At 45.0% G+C, this 26,868-nt stretch overlaps 1 protein-coding gene across 1 annotated transcript in view; it reads right to left on the reverse strand.

Moving 5' to 3' along the window:
* The window catches only part of MYLK (myosin light chain kinase), a 271,468-nt gene that overhangs the window by 174,598 nt on the left and 70,002 nt on the right, over positions 1-26,868 (reverse strand). The window contains exon 10 of the mRNA XM_015415311.1: positions 24,289-24,441. Coding sequence (XP_015270797.1) covers positions 24,289-24,441 — 153 coding nt within the window. The remainder of the gene's footprint in view (positions 1-24,288; positions 24,442-26,868) is intronic.

Consider the following 26,868-nt stretch of genomic DNA (forward strand, 5'->3'; position numbering starts at 1 on the left):
GGGAAATGGTTTTAAGAGTCCTCTAGAGTCAAAGGGAAAGCTGTAATCCCACAGGGACGGAAAATAAGTACAGGAAGAAAGTACTAAGTAGACTAAGACAGTTATATGAATCTTTATTATGACACATTGGCTACGGTCACACACACTAAATAATCCACTTTCGATCCACTTTCAGTGCACTGTTCAACTGGATTTTTACTGTGTGAACTGGCAAGATCCAGTTCGAAAGTGGATTGTTTAGTGTGTGTGACCGCACCCATTCTTGCTGTTAAGAAATCTCCAAGATCTTAGTCAGCATTGGGAAGACAAGGACTGGGAGTTGATATGGGCCTCTCCAATGAATCAATCCGCAGTTTTCAACCTCCGGTTACAGCACTTTAAATTGGTCACACGGTGGTACATGACCCCAATGCAATTAAGCAAGATCAACAAAACCAATAACGCCAGGTGTTGGAAGGGATGTGGGCAGGTGGGCTCATACATTCATTGCTGGTGGAGTTGTCCAGTAATCAACCAGTTCTGGAAGGAGATAGCTCTATGCATAAGGGAAATGACCTGTCATGGAATCTCCCTCAGGCCGGAAGTGATTCTATTGAATAAATGGGACGACTCTACAAAGGAGGACAAGAGACATCTCACATCACTACTGCTAACAGTAGCCAAACTGACAATAGCCGCGCTATGGAAGTCTCCGGATCCTCCTACACTGTCTTTGTGGCATGACAAGCTATGGGAACAGTTTGTCATGGCGAAAATCAACAATTTAAATCAGGGGGTTCATGCCTCTAACGCCACGTCACATATGAAATTTGGAAGGTTTTGGGCACCGGTAGTGGACTATATGATGAGTCACGAGGTACTACCCTCAAACCACATATATCATAGGTGGGTGTTCTTATAATGTTCATGATGTCAGCGGTTTTTGAATAAGAGGTGTAAGCCCGTACATGATGTTTGATAGGTAACAATGCTCAAGGGTGGAAATGGGGAAAGCAGCCTCCATTTTAATTGAGTTTAAAGTAGCTATATCAGATCATCTTGAGTTAGGCTAAGGACCAGTACTGGTTTACAGTTGATACACTTTTATCGCGGGCATTTGTCTACACATCTTTGTGTGATATACAGTATAATGCATGTAATGCTTTAACCTTCGTTTCCTCCTTCGTGTCTATGTGTACTTTTAAGCAAAAGAATAAAAATAAATTATTATAAGAAATCTCCAAGACAAACCTCTCACTGTTAAGAACTGAGTCTCTAAGAAACTAAGCTTCAAGAAGACTTTGTTGCCTGTTCAAAATATCATAAATTGTAAATACAACTAAATTGACGTCAGTTTTCTCATCCCCTGCATATTCCTAATGCAACCGTGCCTGTTTAATAAAATTATCATTTCTGTTTGAACTTCATGTCAAGTGCCATTTACAAAGGAAATAATAAGTGGGCTCCTGCTTATCAACTTTCAAATTTCTGGCCTGGGCAAAAGCCAAATATATTCTCTATCACAGGGTGGGACACTCAGAAAGTCATAAACCATTTATTACCACATGCTATCAAGAGGCTGCTCAGACAGGCTGATTTCGCACTAGAGCTGCCTCGATGTTGTGCTGCCATTTGCCCCGATACTATTGGTCAATTTCACACCCGAAGTCGCGGGGCTGCATTTTGACCTGCAGCTTCGCCCGATTTTCCCCGCAGTTTCGTGATCCTGTTTTTTGAGGATCACGAAACTGCAGAGGAAATCGGGTGAAGCCGTGGGTCAAATGCAGCCCCGTGGCAGCTCTAGTGTGAAATCAGCCCTTGTGAGGAACAGCTATTAAGTGTTTTGGTAGGGAAATCTGCCTCACAGAAAAAGAAGCAGCAGGAGTCTGTCATACTATCAAAGTCAATATTGTCTACTCACACTGGCAATGGCTCTCCAGGGTCTCAGACCAAGGTCTTTCACATCACCTCTTGCCACATCCTTTTACTGGAGATGCTGGGGATTGAACCTGGGATCTTCTGTATGTCACTGAGCCACAGCCCCTCCTGGGGGCTGGTATTTCATCCTATCTAGGGCCCTTGTATTAAAGTGAATTATAATGGAAGGAAAACACATGCCTGTATAGCTTGATCTTTTGGCCTCATTGTGTACAACACACAAGAGTTTTTCTCCTCTCTTTGTGCTCAGCATATGCATGTGAGAAAATGAGCTCTGTCCCCTCCCTAATTACTAGCCTTTAAAGGGCCACAAGACTGTGTGTGGCCTTTGCTATTACAGATGAGAAGGCCATCCCTCCTGAATTTATTTATTTTCTTTCTTTATTTATTTTCACATTTATATCCCGCCCTATCCCGAAGGCTCAGGCGGCTAACAAGGGCACCAAGTGCCAAGTAAAACAATATCATATAGTTTAAAACAAGAACATATAATTAAAACAATCACATATAGTTTAAAACCATAAATTACAATCAGATATAGCAATATACAGCAAACTTCAGCAAGAGGCAAGATCTTAACCTCACCTAGCTACCGACAGTCTCATACTCAAAGCCGTTTCCAGTGCCACAATCCACCCCCAGGGGGCGAGACAATCAGATGTTAAATTCGCTAGGGCACAGGGATGCAGATGGAATGATGACGGCGGCGGCTCCTATCCAAAGGCCTGGCGGAAGAGCTCCGTCTTGCAGGCCCTGCGGAACTGAGAAAGGTCCCGCAGGGCCCGGATCTCCTCTGGGAGCTCTTTCCACCAGGTAGGAGCTGCCACCGAAAATGCCCTAGCCCTAGTCACAGCAAACTTAGCTTCTTTTGGGCCTGGAATTTCCAGGAGATGCCTCCCTCCCGACTGAAGTGCCCTTGGGGAAACATATGGAGAAAGGCGGTCCCTCAGGTAGACTGGACCCTGGTCATTTAGGGCTTTAAGGTCAAAACCAGCACTTTGAAGCAAATCCGGAACGCTATCGGCAGCCAGTGCAGCGCTTTCAGCACAAGCTGAATATGGTCCCTCCTTGAGAGACCCATCAACAGCCTGGCCGCAGCATTCTGCACTAGCTGCAGCTTCCGAATTTGCATCCTCCAGAAAACTCTGAAGTTGTAACGCCACCGCCCTCTCAATAAACTTGCCCAAATAGGGCAAGTTAGACACCGGCCGATAGTTAGCCAATTCGGTCGGGGCTAGAGATGGTCTTTTCAGGAGAGGGCGGACCATCGCTTCCTTGAGTGCCTTGGGGAATTGTCCCTTTGTGAGGGACAAGTTAATAATCTCCTGCAGGGCACCTCGGAACCCCTCGTGGCCAGCTTTAATAAGCAAGGAGGGGCACGGATTAAAGTCGCATGTAGTTGGGTGCACAGCTACGAGTAATCTGTCAGCTTCCTCCAGGCTGAGTCGGTTAAAACATACTAAACCCGGCTCCAAAGACGTGCAAGGGGCCTCAAGTTCACTCACTGTCTCAAGTGTGGCGGGGAGGTCGCGACGGAGCATCGAGACTTTATCTGCAAAATAGCTCGCAAATGCCTCACAGCCTATCTCCAATTCCCTACCATTTTGACTGCCACGAGGCAGAGTTGTCAAAGACCGAATTGTACTAAATAATTGTGCTGGGCGTGAGCTAGCAGATGCAATCGAAGCCGCATAGAACTCTCTCTTTGCGGCTTTGACTGCCATCTCATAGGCCTTCATAAACGTCTTCCATCCTTCCTCAGTCTATCCCAGAGGCATTAACATGAGAATGTTCCTTCTTCCTGTTTCCCAACTGTGTCTTATGTAAAGCTTTTCTCATTCACAGATGCACCCACAACTTCCTGTCTTCATATCTGTAGGGCATAACGTCACCTAAATGCTTCTGGGACTAAGCTATCCACACCCGTGCCCAGATATAGATATAACAAGGACCAGTGAAGAGACATGACTAAAGAACAACAATCATATCGACCAGGACTAGGTTCCAAAGGAACATCCCCCCCCCATAGCTCAAATATCAGTATATTTGAGATTAAAACACCCCGAACACCCCATTTCTTAGCCATACATGCACATACACACACCCCTCGGAAACACACCCATTCACCTAAACTGAGAAACTAAAGGCAGTTTATTTATTGTTTTACAATGTACCACAGTGTATTTACTGATTTTATAAGTAGTACAAAACCAGTAATTTCTGCTTGTCTTTCTAATATTGTGACTGCAGATCTTTGGGAAACCACAGCTAACATAGAATTCAAATTCTAATGGGCAATAACAAGCAGTGCCCCCAATAAACAATCCAAAAAAAAAGGCATGCTTACTTTGAGGGATTAGTAATACATAATACAAGCTTTTAAATCCCAGCTTTAAAACCTAAACACACTGGTTTTTATTAGCAGCAAACGTTCACAATTATTTTGCCACAACATTTCTTTTGGATTAATGTAGCAGCTCAGTTCTGAATGAAAAAGGGATGCACCACTTTAGTACAGGCAGGGCAAGTGTGAATGTCCCAGTGCGATCCACAAAGTCAGCCCACAGAGATTCAGGAAAAGATGTGCACCTCGAAAACATCAGTGTTTTTGGATCTGGATATTAGGGAGCCAAATCCTTGCTGAGCTGCTGTCAGAGGAGGCAGGGGGGGGGGAGGAACACCACGCCTCCTCTTTTTCTGCCTTCGCGGCCATTCACCCCACATTCCTTTACCTCAGCCTATTAGCCCAACCCCCCTAGCCATTTCTTTTCTATTTCTTGACAGCTTCAACCACACACACCTGTGCCTGCTCCCCCACCCACCCAAGCAGCCTCCTGCCTTCCCTCCCTTGCACCAGTTGCTTGTGGGATGGATAAGAGCCCTGGATGGGCTGGTTCTGGCCCCAGGCTGTATGTTTGACACCCCTGTTCTAGACCTCTTGGGAAAATTAAAAAGTGATAAGTCTCCAGGCCCTGATGGCATACACTCAAGAGTTCTTAAGGAACTCAGATGTGAGATAGTTGATCTACTAACCAGTATAGTGTGACCTACTACTAAATTAAGGAGCTGCGGTGGCTCAAGTGGTTAAGACGCTGAACTGCAGGCTGTGGAAGGTCAGTAGTTCAGCAGTTCGAGACCCGAGTGTGCCGCGTGATGGAGTGAGCTCCCATCTCTAGTTCCAGCTCCTGCCAACCTAGCAGTTCGAAAGCAAGAAATTGCAAGTAGATAAACAGGTACCACTTTGGTGGGAAGGTAACAGCGTTCCGTGCGCCTTGGTGTTTTAGAGCCTGGGAAATAAATGGCAGACTGGAGATATGTTTTCTAGTTACATGTTTTTTATGGAATCCACATGGGATCTATATGGAAAGTGTGGTGCATGTACCCATATATGCAACCTATCACTAAATTCAGCTGCTGAACCAGAAGACAGGAGAGTAGCAAATGTGACACCAATTTTTAAAAAGGGATCTAGAGGGGAACCAGGAAATCACAGGCTAGTCAGCCTAATGTTTGTCCCAGGCAAATTAGTAAAAACTGTAATCAAAAATAGAATTGTTAGGCACACAGAGAGACAAAGCCTGCTGACGGAAAATCAGCATGGCTTCTGCAAAGGGAAGTCCTGTGTTGCAAGGCTGATCAGGATCGGACTCTCACGGCATTTTTAAATGGTCAGATTCAGCTCTAAAATGGCATTGGAACCCATGGGTCAAACCTGTGGACACCATAATGTCTAGTTTGGCCACTCTCAAATTACACATTCAAATAGGGAAATGTATAGGTTTGGGTGTGGGGGAATTGTATAAGAGCAAAACTTCTGTACCAGGAAGAACTTTCTGTTATGATGGGCAGCCGCACACTTTGCTGCTGAGCTGGCTGTAGGCCTGTCAACTGAAACAAAAGTGGGATGCTCACAACCAGAAGTGACATAGCTGGCCACATCCAGTGATGACATCTCTGGACTCAGACCAAGGGAGGCTATAACATCTTCCCCCGGACTCTTTGGAGAGCCAGTTTGGTGTAGAGGTTAAACGCATGGACTCTAATCTGGGAGAACCGGGTTTGATTCCCCACTCCTTCACTTGCAGCTGATGGATGACCTTGGACAAGCCATAGGTCTGACAAGAGATGTCCTCGAAAGGGAAGTTCTTGAAAGAGCTCTCTCAGCCCCACCTACCTCACAGGGTGTCTGTTGTGGGGAAGGGAAGGGAAAGGAGTTGTAAGCCACTCTGAGACTCCAAGTGAAGGGCGGGGTATAAATCCAATCTCCTCCTCCTCCTCCTCCTCTTCTTCATCAGGAATGGAGCTGAGTAGCCAAGTGAAAGCTAGTTTCTCTACCCAAGCATGACAGTTTCCTCCATGGTCACATGGACACATGGCGCTGCCTTATACTGAATCACACCACTGGTCCATCAAAGTCAATATTGTCTACTCAGATTGGCAGCAGCTCTCCTGGGTCTCAGGCAGAGGTCTTTCATTCAGCATTCAACATTGGTCAATATTCCTCTTCTAAATTGAACAACAACACTTCTGTGAGTGGCTGAGGGACACTCCACAACAATTTTGTGGGTCCCTGCATTGTTTTTAACCAGCAATTTGCACAATATAAAGGCCAATTATTATTATTGTACAAAATCCTCTCTTTTCAAATATTTCAAAATATTTCAAAAATCCTACAAAGTAGTTCACACAGAGAGATGCATTGTGCCAAAAGTCACTCAGGGAGCTGCAGGCTGAGGCTCTCTTCATATTCACTATTAAGGTAAAGGTAAAGGTTCCCATGCTCGAAAGCCAGTCGAATCCGACTCTAGGGTTGCGGTGCTCATCTCAGTTTCAAAGCCGAAGAGCCAGCGCTGTCCGAAGGCGTTTCCGTGGTCATGTGGCCGGCATGACTAAACACCAAGGCGCACGGAATGCTGTTACCTTCCCACCGAAGTGGTCCCTATTTATCTACTTGCAATTTCTTGCTTTCGAACTGCTAGGTTGGCAGGAGCTGGAACTAGAGACGGGAGCTCACTCCGTCATGCGGCAACTCGGGTCTCGAACTGCTGAACTACTGACCTTCCACAGCCTGCAGTTCAGCGTCTTCACCACTTGAGCCACCGCAGCTCCATTCACTATTAGTGAGGAAGAAACTTCTGTGCTGTGACTGTAGCTGAACCTGGCTCTTCCACATGCAAATTTTGTCCAGAAAATTACTCTGCAGTTATCACAAAAGCAAAGATCTATAGTCATTCACAAGTACAGTATTTGTTTTGCAATGACTTGTGGGTGGCAAGTATAAACATATTGTCCAGAACAACTTTGCGCTGGATTAAATAGGGACAAGCGCAGTTCTTTCTAGTTTATTGACACTGTTCTTTTTTAGATGGCTTGTTATGTATTCATTTCTTATGAAACTGTATTACCTCAATTTGTATTGTAAACCACCTGGAGTACTCTATGCAGAAAGGCAGTTGAGAAATACCCAAATAAACAACCATACAGACAGAGAAAGAGAGTTACAGTGCACTCATAAACAGAATTACACCTTTCTAAGTCAATGGCCTTAGAAGGGTTTAACTGGGTTTAAAATTGAACTATTGATTATCAACACCACACTACCTCTTCTGATCCTTTGTGCTGACAAGTCAACTTTCTACAAACACTGCAGCATCTCAGCCAATGTTTACAGAGGCATGAGAGAAAGTACAGTGTAGTGGTTAAAAGTGACGGACTCTCATATGGAGAACCCAGTTTGATTCCCCACTCCTCCAGATGAAGCTTGATGGGCGACCTTGGGCCAGTCACAGTTCTCAGAACTTTCTCAGCCTCACCTACCCCACAAGGTGCCTGTTGTGGGGAGAGAAAAGGAATATTTAGGGTAGAGAAAAATGAGGTATAAAAACCTACTCTTCTTCTTCATGATTCTGTAACCTCCAAATTCCGTGATATCGCAGCATCTCGGCCAATACCTAGGGAGACTTAACTGATTACAGTCTGTGTTCATTTTAAATATAGTTTACTTTCCCCGAGTTTGTATCTTTGGGTGCATATTGGCAGCATATTTGTCATGGGTCAGTCACAGCCAGAGCCTGGTGTCCTTGATTAGCCAGAGCCAAGCAAAAGCAGCGATTCCTTGGGAGAAGCAGACCTCCTGAGGAGCTTCATGCAGCCAGCCCTGAGCCAGCAGCAGACAAAGGGGAAGAGGGCTTGCAGGCTCATCGAGGCTCACAACCAGCAGCTGTCTATGAACCATCCGCACCCAGCCCTGATGCAGCAGGTGAACCCTCAGTTGAGCATTAGCAGTCCACCAAGATCACCTCCACCCTTTGAGCACCGAAGGCAGCGGCTAAGAAGGGAGCTGCAAGAAAGACAACAGAGTGCTCGGCTCCTGGCCCATCGCCAGCTGCTTGCTGATAAAATCTTGGAGTAGTTGCACAGTTATGCTCCAGCAGCTGGCTGCAAGCACAGCTCATAGTGGATGCCTACAAAACTAGCTCAGGGAGTCTGCTTGCTGTGGAAACAACAAGTCACTCTGCTGGACTCAGTGACCACAGCTCCTGAGCCTGCCTCAACCGTGTGACCTTGAACCGGCTTTGGACTTTGACTTTGGCTCTGTGAACTTCCTGCTTATGTGAGACCCTTGGACCTCGTGACTATGCTCCCTGGCCAAGTGCTCTGGTAACGAACCTGTAGCCTGTGACTCTTTGGACTGGACTCTGGACTCTGTTGTGGGGCTCTGAATGCAACTTGCTTGCCTGCCTGACCTGTCACATGACAATATTATTTCCTAGCAAATCAACATAGATTTACATGATTAAATTTGATCTCTCATTTACAGAGGTGTCTTTGCAACCATGATAACTAGTCTAATCCACCTAGGACAGAAGGGAGTAGGGAGTTGCTAAACGTATAGGAGGCTCACTGACAGAACGCAATAGCCAAAACGTCTTGGGCCACTGTTGTACCCAAGAATGGTATCGGTTCTATTTTTAGCATTCAGCTAAATGCACAATCACTCTGAGCTTCTTTGTTCTCAAGACTCCAGTATGACCTAAAGCACTGAAAAACTGGTCTTTCAACTTCAACTTCTACTGAGTCTACTGCAGCTAGTTATCGGGGAAAGGGCACACAAAAAGAAACTCTTCTTACTATACTCTAGCTACTGACCCATCATCAAATAGCAATTCATTCCTCAGTTGCTGTTTTTTCAGAAGGAGGAGAAAAGAGAAGCAACTACTTCCGTATGTTTAATATACATATGCTTGAATTTATTACAGCATGCATATGCTTACATTTATACAATTCAACAGTAGGAAGAAATTGAATACATCTCGCAAACTAACAGCAAGAAAACTGAAAAGTCACCGGGCACTTCTGTCTATTTATCAAGATTCCCATCACACACAAGTGATTCCTAAGTATATACAATGGGAATAGTCATCTTTAGATCCTGGAGAAGATTGAATTGTGAAAGAGGAATCAGTTTGCCTGGGTGTCTTAAAATAAGGCAGCCAACTAATGCCTAGCCCAAACCCTTTGCAGGGGCGCACGCATTCAGCAACGTTGACCATTTATGGTGATTAAAATATTGTTTTGGCTCAGTCTAATAAATCAACTCAACTGTAGAAAAAGCTTTAACTCACAAAGTGCTGGCTTGGGAAGTGTAAAGTTAAAATACATAAAGATGCCCAAGAAAATCATACAACAGCACCTAATCCAGTTTTCACAGATTACACACACCACCGAGCACACCTTCTTTCTGGCATGGGTCCAATCTCTACTTTTGACCAGAGCTTTAACATTGTCAGCTACAGAAAAAGAAACGGATTCTCACAAAACTGAAACATGATATGTGAGATCATTCATTTGCTTCTTTTTCCTCTCCGGATAATATTTCTTCTCCATTTTAAGCCCACAGCCAGTAGCTAAAGTTGTTTAACTTACAAATCCCATTAATGTCAGAACACTGATATTGTCCTTTCCTTCATTAATTCCTTACATTTATTTCTAAATTTTTGCACCTGAAGGCAATACAAGATGGTCTTGAATAAACTTATAGACTTATAAGTATGTGTGTATATGTTCAAAGGGACCCAAATTAGAATTAACTAGTTACTTTTAGTGACAGAACCTTTAATAAAGACCGAGAAGCTCCTCCCTCCAATTTATAAGGGTATACAGGTTGACATTAGGAGAAATACAAGCAATCCAAAAATTGTCACGAACCCTACCCCCCCCCCCGAGACTAACTAAGGCCCCTTCCGCACTGACAGATTGCTCCGGAGAATCCAAGGAGTCAAGCCTTAAGGGTTGACTTTGCAGTCACAGGCATTCCCTCTGCACTGTCTCCTCCCCCGTTTATTTATTTGTGCAGGGCTTTTTTGTAGAAAAAGCCCGGCAGGAACTCATTAGCATATTAGGCCACACCCTGACAGCACATCTCATTTGCATATCAGGCCACACCCCCATGTTACCAGAAGCGTGGTCATCCAGCCACACCTACCTTTTGCTTGTTATTCTGTTTACCTTGTTTGTTGTCAAAACCCAGGGCTTTTTGCATGTTAGGCCACACACCCCTAACTGTAGCCAATCCTAATGAGTTTCTGCTGTTGGGTGTGGCCTATTATGCTAATGAGTTCCTGCTGGGTGTGGCCAACTTGGGAGCCAGCCGGAACTCCGTTCCTGTGCGTTCGTGTAAAAAAATAGCCCTGTATTTGTGTATTCTGTATGCATTCTGCATCTTCAAGCAAAAGTCGCATTTTTTGAGCTGACTGCCAACCCCTCCGTCCCTCCCTGATTCTTCAAAAAGAAAGGGAAGGGAGGGGGAAATCCAGGCCCACACATGCAAGACTGACACACTTGGGAGCAGGGAATTCCCTAGTCCTTTATATTTACTGATTCCTTCTTATGCTCTCTCTGGCTTTTTAGAAGTTTGCCTGAGTGGGCGGACATGTGCTCTTTTGTCTTTCGAGAAGGGGGGAAAGAAAACAGAATGGGGAGTGAGCATCAACCTAAAGAGAGAGGGGCGGACATGGGGGAGGGCAGTGGGCAGCAGAAGCAATTCTACTTTAGAAAGGATTCGCGGTTTTTAAGTGGATGAGAACAAAGAATCACAGCAAAAGGGCAACAGTGTGCAGCAGTGTGCTGGAAGTGGTCTGAATGCAGATTCCTGTAAAACAAATGCAGAAACAAGAGCAAGCCCTGCCACAAATTGGAAGTGAAAGCGGGAGGGAATGCAGAATGGAAGCAGAGGAGGCACTCAGAGACTGTTATGTATCAAGACAGCCACGCTAGCGCTAGCCAAGCCATGCGGTCAGGCAGACCTTCGGGTCTAAAGACAACAGACGGTTCGGGTCCTAACGCAGACCAATGGGATTGCGCGGGATCCAAGCAGAGACCTATGAGGACCAGGTTGTGTAAATAGAACCTGTCATGGGGCGCGGGGTGTGTGTGTGTTTGGGTGTGTGAGTGAGCACAAATATAAGCCGATCTCGGACTGGCCATTTTGTCTTGGTAGTTCGATGTAATCAATAAACCTTGAGCTGATCACTATGCCACGTGTCCAAACTCAGTACTTTATAGAAACCAAGGCAAAATATGGGTGCAGAAAGGGTCTAAGACAAATGCTGCAAGACATAGTGATCCAGCACACTTTTACTTTTCTAAATAGCTGCCATGGGAGGCCCTAATATGGCACTGGACAATGGCATTGAAAGGCAGAGCTTGCCTTGTTGGGTAAAATTGGTCACAATGATGCCTACATGTTTCCAGGGCTCTTTTTGTAGAAAAAGCCCAGCAGGAACTCATTAGCAACAGCAGAAACTCATTAGCATATTAGGCCACAACCCTGACAGCACAGCTCATTGGCATATTAGGCCACACCCCCTTGTCACCAGAAGTGTGGTCATCCAGCCACACCCAGCTTTTGCTTGTTATTCTGTTTACCTTTGTTGTCAAAACCCAGGGCTTTTTTTTGTAGCAGGAACTCCTTTGCATGTTAGGCCACACACCCCGAATGTAACCAATCCTAATGAGTTTCTGCTGTTGGGTGTGGCCTATTATGCTAATGGGTTCCTGCTGGGTGTGGCCAGCTCGGGAGCCAGCCGGAACTCTGTTCCTGTGCGTTCCTGCCCCAAAATAGCCCTGCATGTTTCCCTCTATACTCCCTACATGCCACTTTAAGCAAAACAGAAGAAGAGCATCTGAGGTGAGTAAAATGGCACAGTGGGGAAAGCTAATTTCCTCTCCCCCTCCCCATACCATACCCAACCTGAACGAGGACTTTGGCAGATGTCATTTGAGAGGGAACTCATAATGTGCTGAAGACAGATCACACATCTTCCATCATTTCATCTGGTCTGATCCTAAGAAATCTTCTCTGCATGATTGCGTAATCAACTTGTAATAATTTTATCATGAGAGTGTTTAACTGTACAGAAGACATTATCCAACGCAGGTGTCGCCTTATTTTAAGAGGAACAATCTGTTCCATCAAAACCAGTCACAGTTTTTCTTTTCACATCAACACTGCAAAACCACATCCCTGGGTCTTCTCCTTCTGCTTTGTTTGAGCTCCTGAGGACACAGAAAGTCGGTCTCCTTCTAGAGCATGGATCATCATTAGAGACAAGTACTTAAATGACCTCACCATTTCCCCTTTATTTGAACTTCTTGTCATTTGTATACCGGGAATTCTAGAGGAGCAAAGATTTGCATTCTGACTGCACTTGGGCTAGCGGGGTGTAGTGATAAGAACGTTGAACTAGGAACACAAATACTATGTGACCTTGGGCCAATCACTTGTTCTTTCAGCCCAACCTACTACCTGAGACTGCTGTGGGGATAAAATGGGGAAAGAAGAAGTAGTATACCCGTTGGACCTTTTAGGAGGAAGGGTGGGATTAAAAATTAAGAGAAGAGAGGTTCCCCAACACTTTGCCCAAATGTATTATAAATTACTGATCTCTCGTCATATTGAGACTCCAAGAAGTGGCACAGCAGCAAAGTAGCAAGGTAGAATGTCACTGATCACATCCTGCAGGCATTAATATGGCTGATTTTGCTCGTTATCATAAGGACTAAGTTAGCTATGCCACCCTAAAAACAGACAATGAATTAAGGGAATAGATGAATAAATATAAATCATATATGACTTAACATCACATAAGGCTCCAAATAGTTCTCAAATCTACACCAGTATTCAATACATGAAATACATGAACTGCAATAAATAGGCTGGAGATTTAAAGCAATATCTAACATTTGGAGGCATTACTGGCTGAGAGGTTCCTGTGACTGTGCCTCTTTGGGGAGTCCCCGTTTGCAGTCCTGATGAAGGTGTCAAAAACTCATTGAATAATCTGGAGGATGAGTTGACTGCAGCCTATTTCTTGTTGTATGTCTCAAGTCTTAAGGACTGAACCTACTTGCTGACTGCAACATACTTCAGACTGTTTATCTTCATGTACTTGCTTTATGGACATTTGAAGATCATGTTCTTCATTCCATTGAAATTATGGATTTAGAATCTGTGAAGTATTTCTTTCGGGAGTGTCCACCAGTAAATATTAATGAAAATGAAAGCAGATAATGAAACTGAAGCTCAAATACTTTGGCCACCCAATGAGAAGGGAGCACTCACTGGAGAAGACCCTGATGCTGGGAAAGACTGAAGGTCAAAGACGACGGGGACAGCAAAGGATGAGATGGTTAGACAGTGTCATAGATGCAACGAACATAAAATTGAGCAAACTTCAGAGGATGGCAGAAGACAGGAGGGCCTGGCGGGAGCTGGTCCACGGGGTCACGAAGAGTCGAACTCGACTGTGCGACTGAACAACAACCAGTAAATATTAGATATTGCTTTAAATCTCCAGCCTATTTATTGCAGTTCATGTATTCATGTATTGAATACTGGTGTAGATTTGAGAAATATCTGGAGCCTTATGTGATGTTAAGTCATAAAGATAAAGGTAAAGGTTTCCCTTGCTCGAAAGCCAGTCGAATCCGACTCTAGGGTTGTGGTGCTCATCTCCGTTTCAAAGCCGAAGAGCCAGCGCTGTCTGAAGACGTTTCCGTGGTCATGTGGCCGGCATGACTAAACACCAAGGTGCACGGAACGCTGTTACCTTCCCTCCAAAGCGGTACCTATTTATCTACTTGCAAATTCTTGCTTTCGAACTGCTAGGTAGGCAGGAGCTGGGACTAGAGATGGGAGCTCACTCCATCTTGCGGCACTCGGGTCTCGAACTGCTGAACTACCGACCTTTCCGTTTACAATTCAGCGTCTTAATCACTTGAGCCACTGCAGCCCTTTGTTTCATGACCCTAAAAAGCAGCTGGCTGGGAGCTCTTACGTAAGATTTATTTTTAATCACGTGGTTTCCACTTGGAGTCTCCTTCACATGCTATATTCTCCATAGTGCGGCAAAAAGAACAGTGCGATTCATCATTTCATTCCTCTTTATTGCGTGGTACGTTTCCATGCCACTTCCAGCTATGGCACAGATGCATGGTTCTAATACGGAAACTCTCAGTGTGCAGAAAATTAATACTGTGCTGAAAAAAACACTGTTCTTGCTTCTCTCATTTGCTTTAAAAGAGAAACGAAATTAAGAAAAAGCAGCAATGGTCACCCTGCTTTTTGAAAAGATAAAAGCCAACCATTACTTGAATCTTTTCCTAGGAATAATCAAAATTGAAGGGTTCGATGTAAAGCAGACAGCAGAAACAAACATAGCAGTCCTTCCGTCAGCAGTGATACTGGTATGTATCCAACCACATAACTCCAAAGACTTAATGAATGCAAGTCTTTGAAAAAGAAGGCAGTGATTTCCGCCAGTTCTCCACTCCCCCAGCAGTCCCCCACTTTGCCCTTTATGCTGTCTGCTGGTTCCCAGGAATAAAACTTCAGGGGTCTTAGTGGCCTGCAGTGGGAGAGTGAAGCACAAAAATCTTGCTCCATGGAATCCATGGATGGTTGGGTACATACTGATGTCTCTTGAATGTGAATAACTGTCTCTAGAAGAAAGGGAAAAAAAGAATATGGAGAGCCATGTGCTGCTATGAAAAGCAAGTCATTGAGAATGTTCTTTGAAATACTGTAAACTGAAATCAATCAATAGGATATTTCTTCTGTAATTGCAGTACGTTAGGCTTCTTCCACACCAGCAGTCCTGAATCAGCTCTGATCCACAAAGCACTGAATCAGCTCTGCTAGCTCCGTACCTCTCTTTTGCTTCACCAGCCAATAAAGGAGGGGGAAGAAGGAGAGCTCCCTCAATATGTAGCCTTCTGAGCCCACAAACCTCAATGGGAACTCTGTCATTTGCAGCCAGCAGTGCCTGTTAAGTTTCCAAGGCTGGAGAATTGTGCCCCACTGTTGCCTTGGAGTTTTGTAAACAATTTAATCGATCAGCGCCAGTCTGTCTCTGCTCACAAACCACCATAAACAATGCTCAAAGTTCATGAAAATTCATGATGGTAGACCCTCCACGGACATAATTTAATGGACCATGCATCACCCAAAATTCGTGATGAACTTTAGTTCGTGAGCCGGTTCATGCCCATGGCTATTTCTGTCCTCACTAATGCTAGTTATAAAAGGCAGAAAAACACCTCTGTGCTCACATGGTTCTCCCTGGTACTTTAAGCCTGCCAATAATGCGGCAGTTGAAAAGAAAGCAGTAGTTTGGTATGGAAGAATCCAGTTTGCAGTCAGTACACTCTTAAAATTACAAGTTTTTTTCATACATTATACAATGATCACAGAGTCAAACTAACATGAAATCAAGATGTCAAACTAATCTGAAATTAAAATACAAGTCAATCTGGTTTTGGCTCCATTTAACCACAGTAGATAATGTCTTATCCTGGTTTAAGTTCCACTGCAGCTCAAGTAAGAAAAATTAAACAATTCAGTTCCTTAGGGCCAGTGCTGACTTTTAAATCTAATAACATCTGGGAAATAATATAACAAAGTGTGCAAATGTGGATCAAATACCCTGTAGGCCACCATCCCTGCATCCAATTATGTTCAGCCCCACTTTGCCCCCTTTTGACTCATATTTCAAATTTCTAGTTGCAAGCCACATTTACATAAGAAAAAATATGCCACAAGAAAAACAACAACAACAGAGGTTGGTGTTTTCCAGTAGCATGTTGCCTATATACCAGAAAGCCTATTGGTACATGTGGATGCATGTGTCAACGTATGGGTGTTGATGGCAGCTAATGCTGCCAAGTAATGGAATGTGTGGGTTGCTGTCCATGTCTCTCACTCCCTCTCCCTGCTTCTTTACGTCTTGAGCTGTTATCATAGTAGTGGCCTTGAAGCTGTGTATTGCTTGCTCCTAGCTTCCCGCTGGGAATGTAACCGCTGCTTTTTGCCTGCATTCCCAGGTACTTGCTCATTGGCCTTTTCGTATCAGGGGGCCTTGTATGAAGGGGGTATATCTGGGGTTCCTTTCACTATCATTCGTGGGCACTCCATGAAATTGCTGAGCGGTCGGGTTAGAACGGATAAAAGGAAGTACTTCTTCACCCAAAGAGTGATTAACACTTGGAATTCACTGCCACAGGAAGTGGTGGCGGCTACAAGCATGGACGGCTTCAAAAGGGAATTAGATAAGCATATGGAGCAGAGGTCCATCGGTGGCTATTAGCCACAAGGTATAGATAGGGGCTCTGGGGCAAGTGATGCTCTGTCATCTTGGTGCTTGGGAGGGTCAACAGTGGGAGGGCTTCTAATGTACTGGCCCCACTGGTGGACCTCCTGATGGCACTGGTATTTCTGGCCACTGTGTGATACAGAGTGTTGGACTGGATGGGCCTTTGGCCTGATCCAACATTGGCATCTCTTATGTTCTTATCCCTCCATTCCTGACACAGAGGCTCATGGTGTCTTAAGTACTTGCTCTCAATAAACTGAAACTTCTGAAGGAATGTTGTTGAGTGTGATTGACTGAAACCCCTGACAGTTGATCTCTGTTTCATAGAGAGAGAAAAATACAGCTTTAGGAACATGTTCACCCAGCTGTCCCCCAAAAACGTCATACATATAAACGTCATATATAAAGACTACAATTTGCTGATATGGATTAGTGTATTAGGGCACTAGGATAGGCATGAACCTAGTCACAAACCTAATTTTGTGACGAACATTGCTGGTTTGTGGTTTGCAAAATAGGAGGTTTGTGCCCATCCCTATCCACAACCCTCCCACAATCCTCCACGTGATTTCGGAGGTTCATGGGGTTTGTGGTGGGAAGCAGGCAGTGAGGGAGATGCAAAAGGGATTGCTGAAATGGCTTTGCAAAATCTCCCCCCCTTCCATTCTGCTGGCCTTGGGGAGCCACTGTCAGCAGAAAGGAGGAAGGGAAGATCTCAGATCTTCCTCCGAACCTCACAAACTGGTTTGTTAACCAGAAAGGTCCGTGGTCCGTGAGACCCCACGAACCTCCATTTTCCAAGTTTGTGCCTATCCCTATTATGACTTAAATTTGCAACCTCAATTGCTAGATATTAAGTTGATGGGAAAGTTGCAATTATTGTTTGGAAAATTGCTGTGTGCAATCATAAATCAACAAGTTAATGGTAGTAATCTTCACCATATATCTAATAGCAATAGGTAGCCCTTCTATAAGAATCCAAACACATCTGTAAAGGTGAAGCATCCAAGACAAAGATATATGTTTCTGTGAGCCTGTAGTAATTTACAGAAGTTTACATAAAAATATAAAAAGTTATCGAAACTAAAAAACAGCAAGTTAAAAGTCCTGTCAAAAGCCCTGACGTGGATAGTCCAGACAAGCCTGATCTCTCCAGATCTCGGAAACTAAGCAGGGTCGACTCTGGCACATACTTGAATGGGAGACCACCTTGAAATACCAGAGGCCGGAGGTGAGGGCAGGCTTTACTCAGCCAGCTCTCTGAATATCCTCCAGGCCCACAGTAGGGGTCAGTCACCAGAGGTCGCTATGACTTCCAGGTGCACACACACACACTCACACATGCATGCATATATATTTTTTTTAAATTGCAGAGTCTATGCACATGCCCACATTGCAAAAAAAGAGAGGGATTGGCCCAGAAAAGGGAGAGGAAGCCAGCTGATTGAAGGGTACAGCAGGGAGGAAGCCAGGCTACTGGGTGGGTTGGGGAAGTAGGAAAAACCTAGCAGGCTGTTAGGTAGAGTAAGTGGGGAGAAAGAAGGCATCAGCAGAGGAAAGGGCTTTGTCTACGATCCTCATGGGTCCCTCCCCTTGTAAATATACTATTTCTCAAAATCAGTGCAACCAAGCATTGTTCTGTACTGGATATGAGTAGTCATTAATGAGAAAGTGGGGTAGGATACAAGCATACCCCTTAATCTCAGTACAAAAGATCTGATTAAACTACACAATTATTCTATAACTAATTACAAAAGGTGGGCATGGTAATCTACTACATTCATGTATACCACACAAGTACACAAGCCTTGATTAAGCATCTCTCCCAAGATCTTGACTGTATCAGCAATAATTTGCTTAATGATGAATGTCAACAAGGTTATATTTTTTAATAAATTATAAACACATGATGGTGGAAGGGTGGGGACTACCTTACCTATAGCATCTGGAGAAGAGTCCTACTTGAAAACTTCAAGTTACATATTACTCCTCTAAATCAAAAGAATTAAGTTTTGTTGCCAGCATGTCTTCTCTGCTGTGATAAACTGGTCCCAGCAGCCTCTTTGCAAAGCTTTCAGGTGACTCTAATCTGCTTGTCTGTTGTTCAATGAAGGCCTACTATAATCAGATTACAAGGGCTGCAGGCTACCCTGCACAAACATTTAATGCTGGGAAGGCTATATAAATACCTGTGGGCAGCGCTCTGTCTTCTGGTCTTTAGGTGTTAAAGGGCTAAAGAAAGAAGTATGATTGACACAACATTAATCATAGTGCAGCAAGGAATGTGGTGGAGTACTATGATGTCATCGCAAGCACGGGCATGTGCTATATGCTACTTCTCAGAATCACGCAGATTAATGCACAACATTTGTAAAATTCTCCTAGCCCTTATTATGTTAGGAAATTAGACCTCATCAATGAAGCACACAAGCTTTTCCACTTGATCTCGTCACATTCCCCTCCTCACTGGAGCATCCATTTCATGTGGCTTTTGTCCATGGTCCCTCACCTAACCTTTCTGGGGATCAAAGGGTGAACAAGTAATAAGAAGCTCCATCTGAAAAACTGGGAGGATACAACCCAAGGACTGCATGTGTGACAATGTTCTGAGTCACTGCATAAAAACCCAAACTTCCTTCTTTCAACACAAGGCGTCAGCATGGTGCGGTGGACACCTGGGTCCAAATCTTTGTTCGGGCATAAACACCTGACATGAAGATTTAAGACTATTCACTACCTCTCAATCTAACTTGTTTCCAAAGATTTGTAGCACAAGGTAAAATGGAACAACAGCAGGGCTTTTTTTGTAGAAAAAGCCCTGCAGGAACTCATTAGCATAATAGGCCACATCCAAACAGCAGAAACCCTTGACAGCACAGTCCATTAGCATATTAGACCACACCCCCATGTTACCAGAAGTGTGGTCACCCAGCCACACCCACCTTTTGCTTCTTATTCTGTTGACCTTGTTGTCAAAATCCAGAGCTTTTTTTTGTAGCAGGAACTCCTTTGCATGTTAGGCCACACACCCCTAATGTAGCCAATTCTGATGAGTTTGTGTTGTTGGGTGTGGCCTATTATGCTAATGAGTTCCTGCTGGGTGGGGCCAACTCAGGAGCCAGCCGGAACTCCGTTCCTGTGCGTTCCTGCCCAAAAATAGCCCTGGACAACAGCATGCATGCTATGCTGTTATCTTTGCACAATGCAATATTTGAACTTGAACATAAAACACAGATGGAAACATAAATCCTTTCATCATCCATGCCTCATCAATTGGTTGCTTGTGCAGAGCAGACTGATTTCATAAGACATTTAAAAGCTGAAAACAAATCCATGCTGTCTTGCCATATGTTGTGGCATTATGCACCACAGCGAGAATTGCAGGCTTGCACCACACTACAACAGATAGGTGCCTCCCACTTGGCTCGGGTCCTAATCCACGGTATAATTCAACTCAGAAAAGTGAACCAGGCTTGAAGTTCTCAACTCAGCTGCCAAGCAAGGTGCACATAACATCTGCAAGAATTCAATATAAAAGGGATATGTAATGCAGAGAAGTTCATATTCCTGGAAGCAACAAAATGGATGAGGGGGCACTTAACGCATAAGCTATTTTTTTATATCCAGGTGACAGCATGTCGTCTTTTCTGCTGATAAAATGCTTTCAGTTTTAAAACTTGATTTCGTAATCCACTATAAATTATAAAAGCAGACTTTGCTTTTTTATTGTTATTTTCCATTTGGTTTACAAGCTGCTAAAAGGGGCCTTTTACAAAACAGGTCAAAGTCCTTGGTTTAGTTCAGTAGTTACTGTTCTCTTTTTTAAAAAGAAGGAAAAGATATGTGGACTTTCAAGAGAAAAGTGGACGCCACTTTAAAGGCACTTAGCGGCAGGTAAACTTCCCAAAGTCATCTCACAAGATATTGCTGTTGTTTCTTCATAAGTGGTTTGCATGATGACTGAGCCAAACAGTATTTGTTAATATTTGTAGCAGCTTGGAGTCAACCTTCGCAGTTATTTGCAGCTAGTGATTATTTCCCCATAGGTTGATGTGCAGCACGGCTCTGACCCGCATCTTCCTTCCTCCCCCCGCCCCCCGATCTTTTGAATCCTCCATTTGCCAAATGTTTTTGTTGATGCGCTCCTGAACTCGCAGTTTTAAGTGGGGAATTCTTCACGTTGCACCTAAACTCCACATTAGCATAATCTGCATCACAACTGCCCCCCTTTTTCCATGCTGTTAAGTCGCTCGCTTAACAAAGAAGTCGGAGAGTGATTCAGCAAGAACACAACTTTATTCTTCAACTTGAACACAACTCCAACACGGATCAACATCTGATAGCCAGAACAGAACGGTTCAGCTTTTACATTGCAGTAGTCCTGCTTTTAAGCTCTCCCGGCTAATGTAGCCACACCCACTGTACAAAAACCAACCAATACGGTTGTTCAGATAAGGACCAATCACGGACGTTCCCGCTCAGGGAGCTTGCTGTAAAGTGATTGGCTAGGTGCTTCCTGGGCTAGCAATACGATTGGCATAAACATTCAGAAGAAGAAGAAGAGGAGGAGATTGGATTTATACCCCCCCCCTTCAGTACCCAAAGGAGTCTCAGAGTGGCTTACAAACTCCTTTCCCTTCCCCTCCCCACAACAGGCACCCTGTCTGCTGCCGTAAAAAACATTTCCCAGGTATTCTGAACATCCCAGGAGCCTTGCTCATATAGAAAGCAGAGAAGGGACGGGAATGTTCAAAACAACACTAGATAAATTGGGTCAAGAGTCTACTGACATATGAATCCAGAAAGAATCCTGCACTCTGTCAGTGACCTCTGGTTTAGCTTGCTAGGGCAAATCCTTAAACAAATTTTAATTTTTCCTCCATTCATTAAAAAACAACAATAATATCTGATTGCACACACACACTGTTGTATTAAACCAAGAAAACTTCTTGGTTTAATACAAGAAAGGCTGCCCGGAAACTTCATAGGGAAAATACAGTGTAAATAAAATTAAACCAAGTTTTAGGGTTGCCAACCTCCAGGGAGTAGCGGGAGATCTCCTAGGATTATAAATGATCTCCAGACGACAAAGATCAGTTCACCTTGAGAAAAATGGCAACTTTGGAAGGTGGGCTCTATGGCATTAATACCCCACTGAAGTCCCCCCCCCAACAATCCTGCCCTCCTCAGGCTCCCCCACCCCAAATCTCCAGATATTTCCCAAACTGGCAGCCCTACCAAGGTTATAGTGCAAAGAATACGGGAGTCAAATTAGTAGGATGGAAAAAAAGGCCCAGGTCTTCTATACTTGTGCAGTTTCCTCCATTAAAGCAACTAAATTATCAGTCTTGCTCAGATTATCAATCCTGGTGGATATTCATCTAGACTCCTCCATTCTACCCACCCACTGCTCTGTAATCACAACCTGTAGAAGTATGATTAATGAAACAGACAATGAAATCAAGCAATGGTACACCAGAAGACATCACCAAAATGCGGGCAAGATGTACCAGTAGAAGTCATCCCAAAAAACCCAAGAGATACAATTTTGTAAAAATGCATCATACTTCCGAAGAAGATTACCCACAAAGATATGGACTATTAAATCAACGGGACACAAATGACAAAAATTCTTATCAGCCCTAAATATGTCAACTAACAGACATGCATGAAGAATTACCTGCTAATAAGTAGTAAGAATTATTTGCTAATATCCAGAGATAAAACATGACCACTCCACACCAGACTAGATCATCAATAATCCCATATCAATTTGTGGACTGTATTCACATTGGGGGGGGGGGGATCACACCAGGAAACATAACTGGGGGGGGAAGTGCCATTAAATCACAGCTGATTTATGGTGACCCCATGGGGTATTCAAGACAAGACAAGAGACATTCAGAGGTGGTTTGCCATTGCCTGCCTCCGCATCACGACCCAAGTATTGCTTGGAGGCAGGCCCGTAGCTAACGTGGGGCCCATGGGGCACACCCCCCGCTGTTTTTGCGGGGCCCTTCCCCCGATCCTCAGCTCCCCATCCCTCCCTCTGGCCCCCTCAACCCCTGATCGATCTGAGCTGGCATCTCCCTGTTTGAGCTCATCTGCAATGAGCTGAGTCTCTTTAGGACCCAGCAGCAACCGGTGGTTGACTGAGTCACACACTCATTGGTCGGATTGCAGCAGTTAGCTCCTCCTGTTGGATTTTATGCAGCAGGCTTCGGAAAAGATTGTGGGCTCAGGGAAGGAATGAGGGAAGAAGCTTGATCCCCGCTCTCCTTTAAAAAAAAAAAACACAAACAGGATGTCGGGCATCTCCTGGGTCTGTGGGGTAGCGCCCCCTGTGGCCATGTTGGAAGGGGGGACTGGCGGTCCCGGCGACAGCTAGTTCAATAAAAGGGGTGGGGTGGAGGCGCCTCAGATGGTCAGGGGACGGGGTTACGCGCACCCCTTTCGTCCCTCTGCCAGCACGCTGCAACCTTCACCCTTCGTTCTCTCTCTCGCCTCCTTTCTCTGTCTCTCTCTCCAGCTCCCCATCCCAGCGTGCTCCTCCTCCCTGGCCCCTGCCCCTTGCCGTCTTTTATTTCCCTCTCCCCGCTCCCAGGACTGCTCTTCCGCACCCGGGATTAGGCCCCGCCCCTCTTTATTTGCGGCAATGCCCCCCAGCTCCCGTGTCCCGGCCCCTGCTCCCGGCCCGCTTGCTCCGTCCCTCAGTGCCTTGTCGTCCTCGCCGCCGCAGCCGCTCTGCGGTCCCCGGTCCCGTCTCCTGGCCCAGCCGGGGAGCTGCACGTCGTGGGACCTCGCCTCGCCCGTCTCCCATCCCGGAGGGGCGTGTCCTTGCTTTGTCGGTAAGGTATGCAGTGGGGGGCTTGCGAGGGTCGGCGGGGGCCCAGGACTCCAGTTCCTTTGGCCCGCGACCCCCGGAGCGGGACACAGGGCAGCTTTCCTAGACCTTTAAGTGTCTATTAACATTGGGATTCTGGCTCGCCTCAGAGGAAGGCTCTAGTGGGGGCTGTGTGGGTGCACGCCAGGTAGACCCCCCCCCCTTGCCCTGGAGCCTTTGATGTAATTAGCTGGTGGGGCCCTCCCAAGGCCCCCTCCCCCCAAAATCCCTAGCTATGGGGCTGTTTGGAGGTCTTCCATCCAAATACTAGCCAGGGCTGACCCTGCTTAGCTTCCAAGATCTGACAAGATCAGGCTAGTCTGGCCTATCCAGATCAGCGCAGGAAACATAATTCGCCAACCAAGAAAAAAGGCAAAACTGTTCCTTCTAACCTATGGATGAGCTGGGTGGTAACTTTCAAAACCAGGGGTATTTTTGGGTAGGAACGCACAGGAACGGAGTTCCGGCTGGCTCCCAAGTTGGCCACGCCCAGCAGGAACTCATTAGCATAATAGGCCACAACCAGTGGCAGGAACTCATTAGGACTGGCTACATTACGGGTGGGTGGCCTGACCTGCAAAGGAGTTCCTGCTACAAAAAAGCCCTGGGTTTTGACAACAAACAGGGTAAACAGAATAAGAAGCAAAAGGTGGGTGTGGCTGGATGACCACACTTCTGGTAACATGGGGGTGCGGCCTAACGTGCTAATGAGCTGTGCTGTCAGGGGCGTGGCCTAATAGGCTAATGAGTTCCTGCTGTTGGGTGTGGCCTATTATGCTAATGAGTCCCTGCTGGGCTTTTCCTACAAAAGGAGCCCTGTTAAATCAAAGCACTCACCTTTGACAGTAACTTGTGCACTGCAGGATGCCATTCCAGCCCTGTTTTCCGCCAGACAAGTATAAACACCATCATCCTCCGGTAAGGCATCTTGCACAGCCAGCGTTGCAGTCCCATCTTCAAAAACGGAATGGGCGTAATGAATTGGTCGATCTAGAGGAGTGGGGAGGGGGAAAAAAACCCAAATGGCTGAATAATGCCGTTTGAAGCATTTGATTGCATCGTCAGTGGATCATCTTTTGTAGCTCCCTTCAAGGCCATAACGTCACAGTGAAAGGATAAAGGATAGACTAGTAAAGGTAAAGGTTCCCCTTGCTCGAAAGCCAGTCGAGTCCGACTCTAGGGTTGCGGTGCTCATCTCCGTTTCAAAGCCGAAGAGCCAGCGCTGTCCGAAGACGTTTCCGTGGTCATGTGGCCGGCATGACTAAACACCAAGGCGCACGGAACGCTGCTACCTTCCCACCGAAGTGGTACCTATTTATCTACTTGCAAGTTCTTGCTTTCGAACTGCTAGGTTGGCAGGAGCTGGAACTAGAGACAGGAGCTCACCCCGCCTTGCGGCACCCAGGTCTTGAACTGCTGAACTACCGACCTTCCACAGCCTGCAGTTCAGCATCTTAACCACTTGAGCCACTGCAGCTCTAAGGATAGACTACTCTCCTTGAAATGGAACAGAAAAAAAGTTTCTAACAAGAATCAATGTTCTTTTGTGCTTCATACTTGTGCTGCCCCCAGCCAGCGTTAATGTACCTTTAAGAGTAGTTGCACCTGGGAATTAGAGTCCACAGTTAGGGGTCCCAGAAGCTTCCCTCTGACTGGCTCATTAAGAGCAATTTCCTGAGCTCAGGGGCGCAAAGATAGGAGTTTTATTGTTCTTTTCCGTTTCTTTGTCCATCAACCCTTACCGCAAGGAGAGGGGAAGCCCATCTCTTTTCTCACCACGGCCATAGGATTGACCTAGATCAGAAAGATGTAACGCTCTATCCAGCTATCAGCTTGATTGTGAGTAAATGATCTACTGAATGCATGTGAAGTTAAATAAAGACGATTTAAGCTCTCTTCAGTGGCTGTGCATTGACTCACGTCTATTCTGTCTAACTCTTCACACCCTTTTGCTGAAGCATTCACAGATTCCAAAATGGTTCAATAGATACAAATTAAGGGGCCCAATATTAATTTCAAAAAGTATTTTTGAATACAAATTATATAAAAATGCATGTATTTATTACAAATTGGTTTAAAAAACAGTTATAGGTCAAAATATAGCCACAATAAAAATTCAAATCATACAATATTCACAATTAGGACCTTATGTGACACTAAAACAGACGTGTTTTGGTCTACTAGCACAGGCGATATCATACGAGGCCAATATATTTTATTTATTTATTCATTAAATTTATGAATCGCCCCACCCCTGCTATCATAGGGCTCTCGGTAATATACAATACCCTTATAGTACATCCTTGCCCTGAGTCACTGATATTTATCAAAAGTAAGTAATTCAAATGAGATAATCTTCAGCACATTCCCATGTTCATAATTATATACATCATCAAATATCGTATTCAATTTGATAATGATTTTTCCCCCCTTTTCTCTTTTTCCTTCCATTTCAGCATAATTTTCACTTGGTCTTATATTGACTAATATTGTTATTGCAGTAATTGAGCCTACATGTAACATTTATGCTTGACCACTGAAGAAGGCTAGTAGACTGAAACACGTTTGGGTTAAGTTTTTGTCCCCCTCCTTTTTTATTCTATTGCATTCACAGATTCCCCCACTGAGCCAGTTTGGTGTAGTGGTTAAGTGCGCGGACTCTAATCTGGGAGAACCGGGTTTGATTCCCCACTCCTCCACTTGCGCCTGGCTGGATGACCTTGGGCAAGCCGTAGTTCTGACAAGAGCTGTTCTTGAAAAAGAGCCGTTTCTGGCAGAGCTCTCTCAGCCCCACCTACCTCACAGGGTGCCTGTTGTGGGGAGGAGGAGAAGGGAAAGGAGTTTGTAAGCTGCTCTGAGACTCCTTTGGGTACTGAAGGGGAGGGGTATAAATCCAATCTCTTCTTCTTCTTCTTCTGAATGTTTATGCTGAAATTCATAGCAGGTGGGAATACAGAACTGTATAAAATTTTTATACAAATCTAAACATGTCCAGTTGTTGTTGTTCAGTTGCACAGTCGAGTCCGACTCTTTGCGACCCTATGGACCAGATCACGCCAGGCCTTCCTGTCTTCCGCCGTCCTCTGAAGTTGGCTCAATTTCATGTTCGTTGCATCTATGACACTGTCTAACCATCTCATCCTTTGCTGTCCCCGTCTTCTTTGACCTTCAATCTTTCCCAGCATCAGGGTCTTCTCCAGTGAGTGCTCCCTTCTCATTTGGTGGCCAAAGTATTTGAGCTTCAGTTTCATTATCTGGCCTTCCAGGGAACAGTCAGGGTTAATTTCTTTTAGGATTGACTGATTTGATCTTCTTGCAGTCCAAAGGACTATCAAGAGTCTTCTCCAGCACCATAGTTCAAAAGAATCTATTCTTCGGTGCTCGGCCTTCCTTACAGTCCAACTCTCGCAGCCATAC

This window comes from Gekko japonicus, unplaced genomic scaffold, assembly GCF_001447785.1.
Source record: "Gekko japonicus isolate JY-2015 unplaced genomic scaffold, Gekko_japonicus_V1.1 scaffold539, whole genome shotgun sequence".
Classification (NCBI taxonomy): Eukaryota; Metazoa; Chordata; class Lepidosauria; order Squamata; family Gekkonidae; genus Gekko; species Gekko japonicus.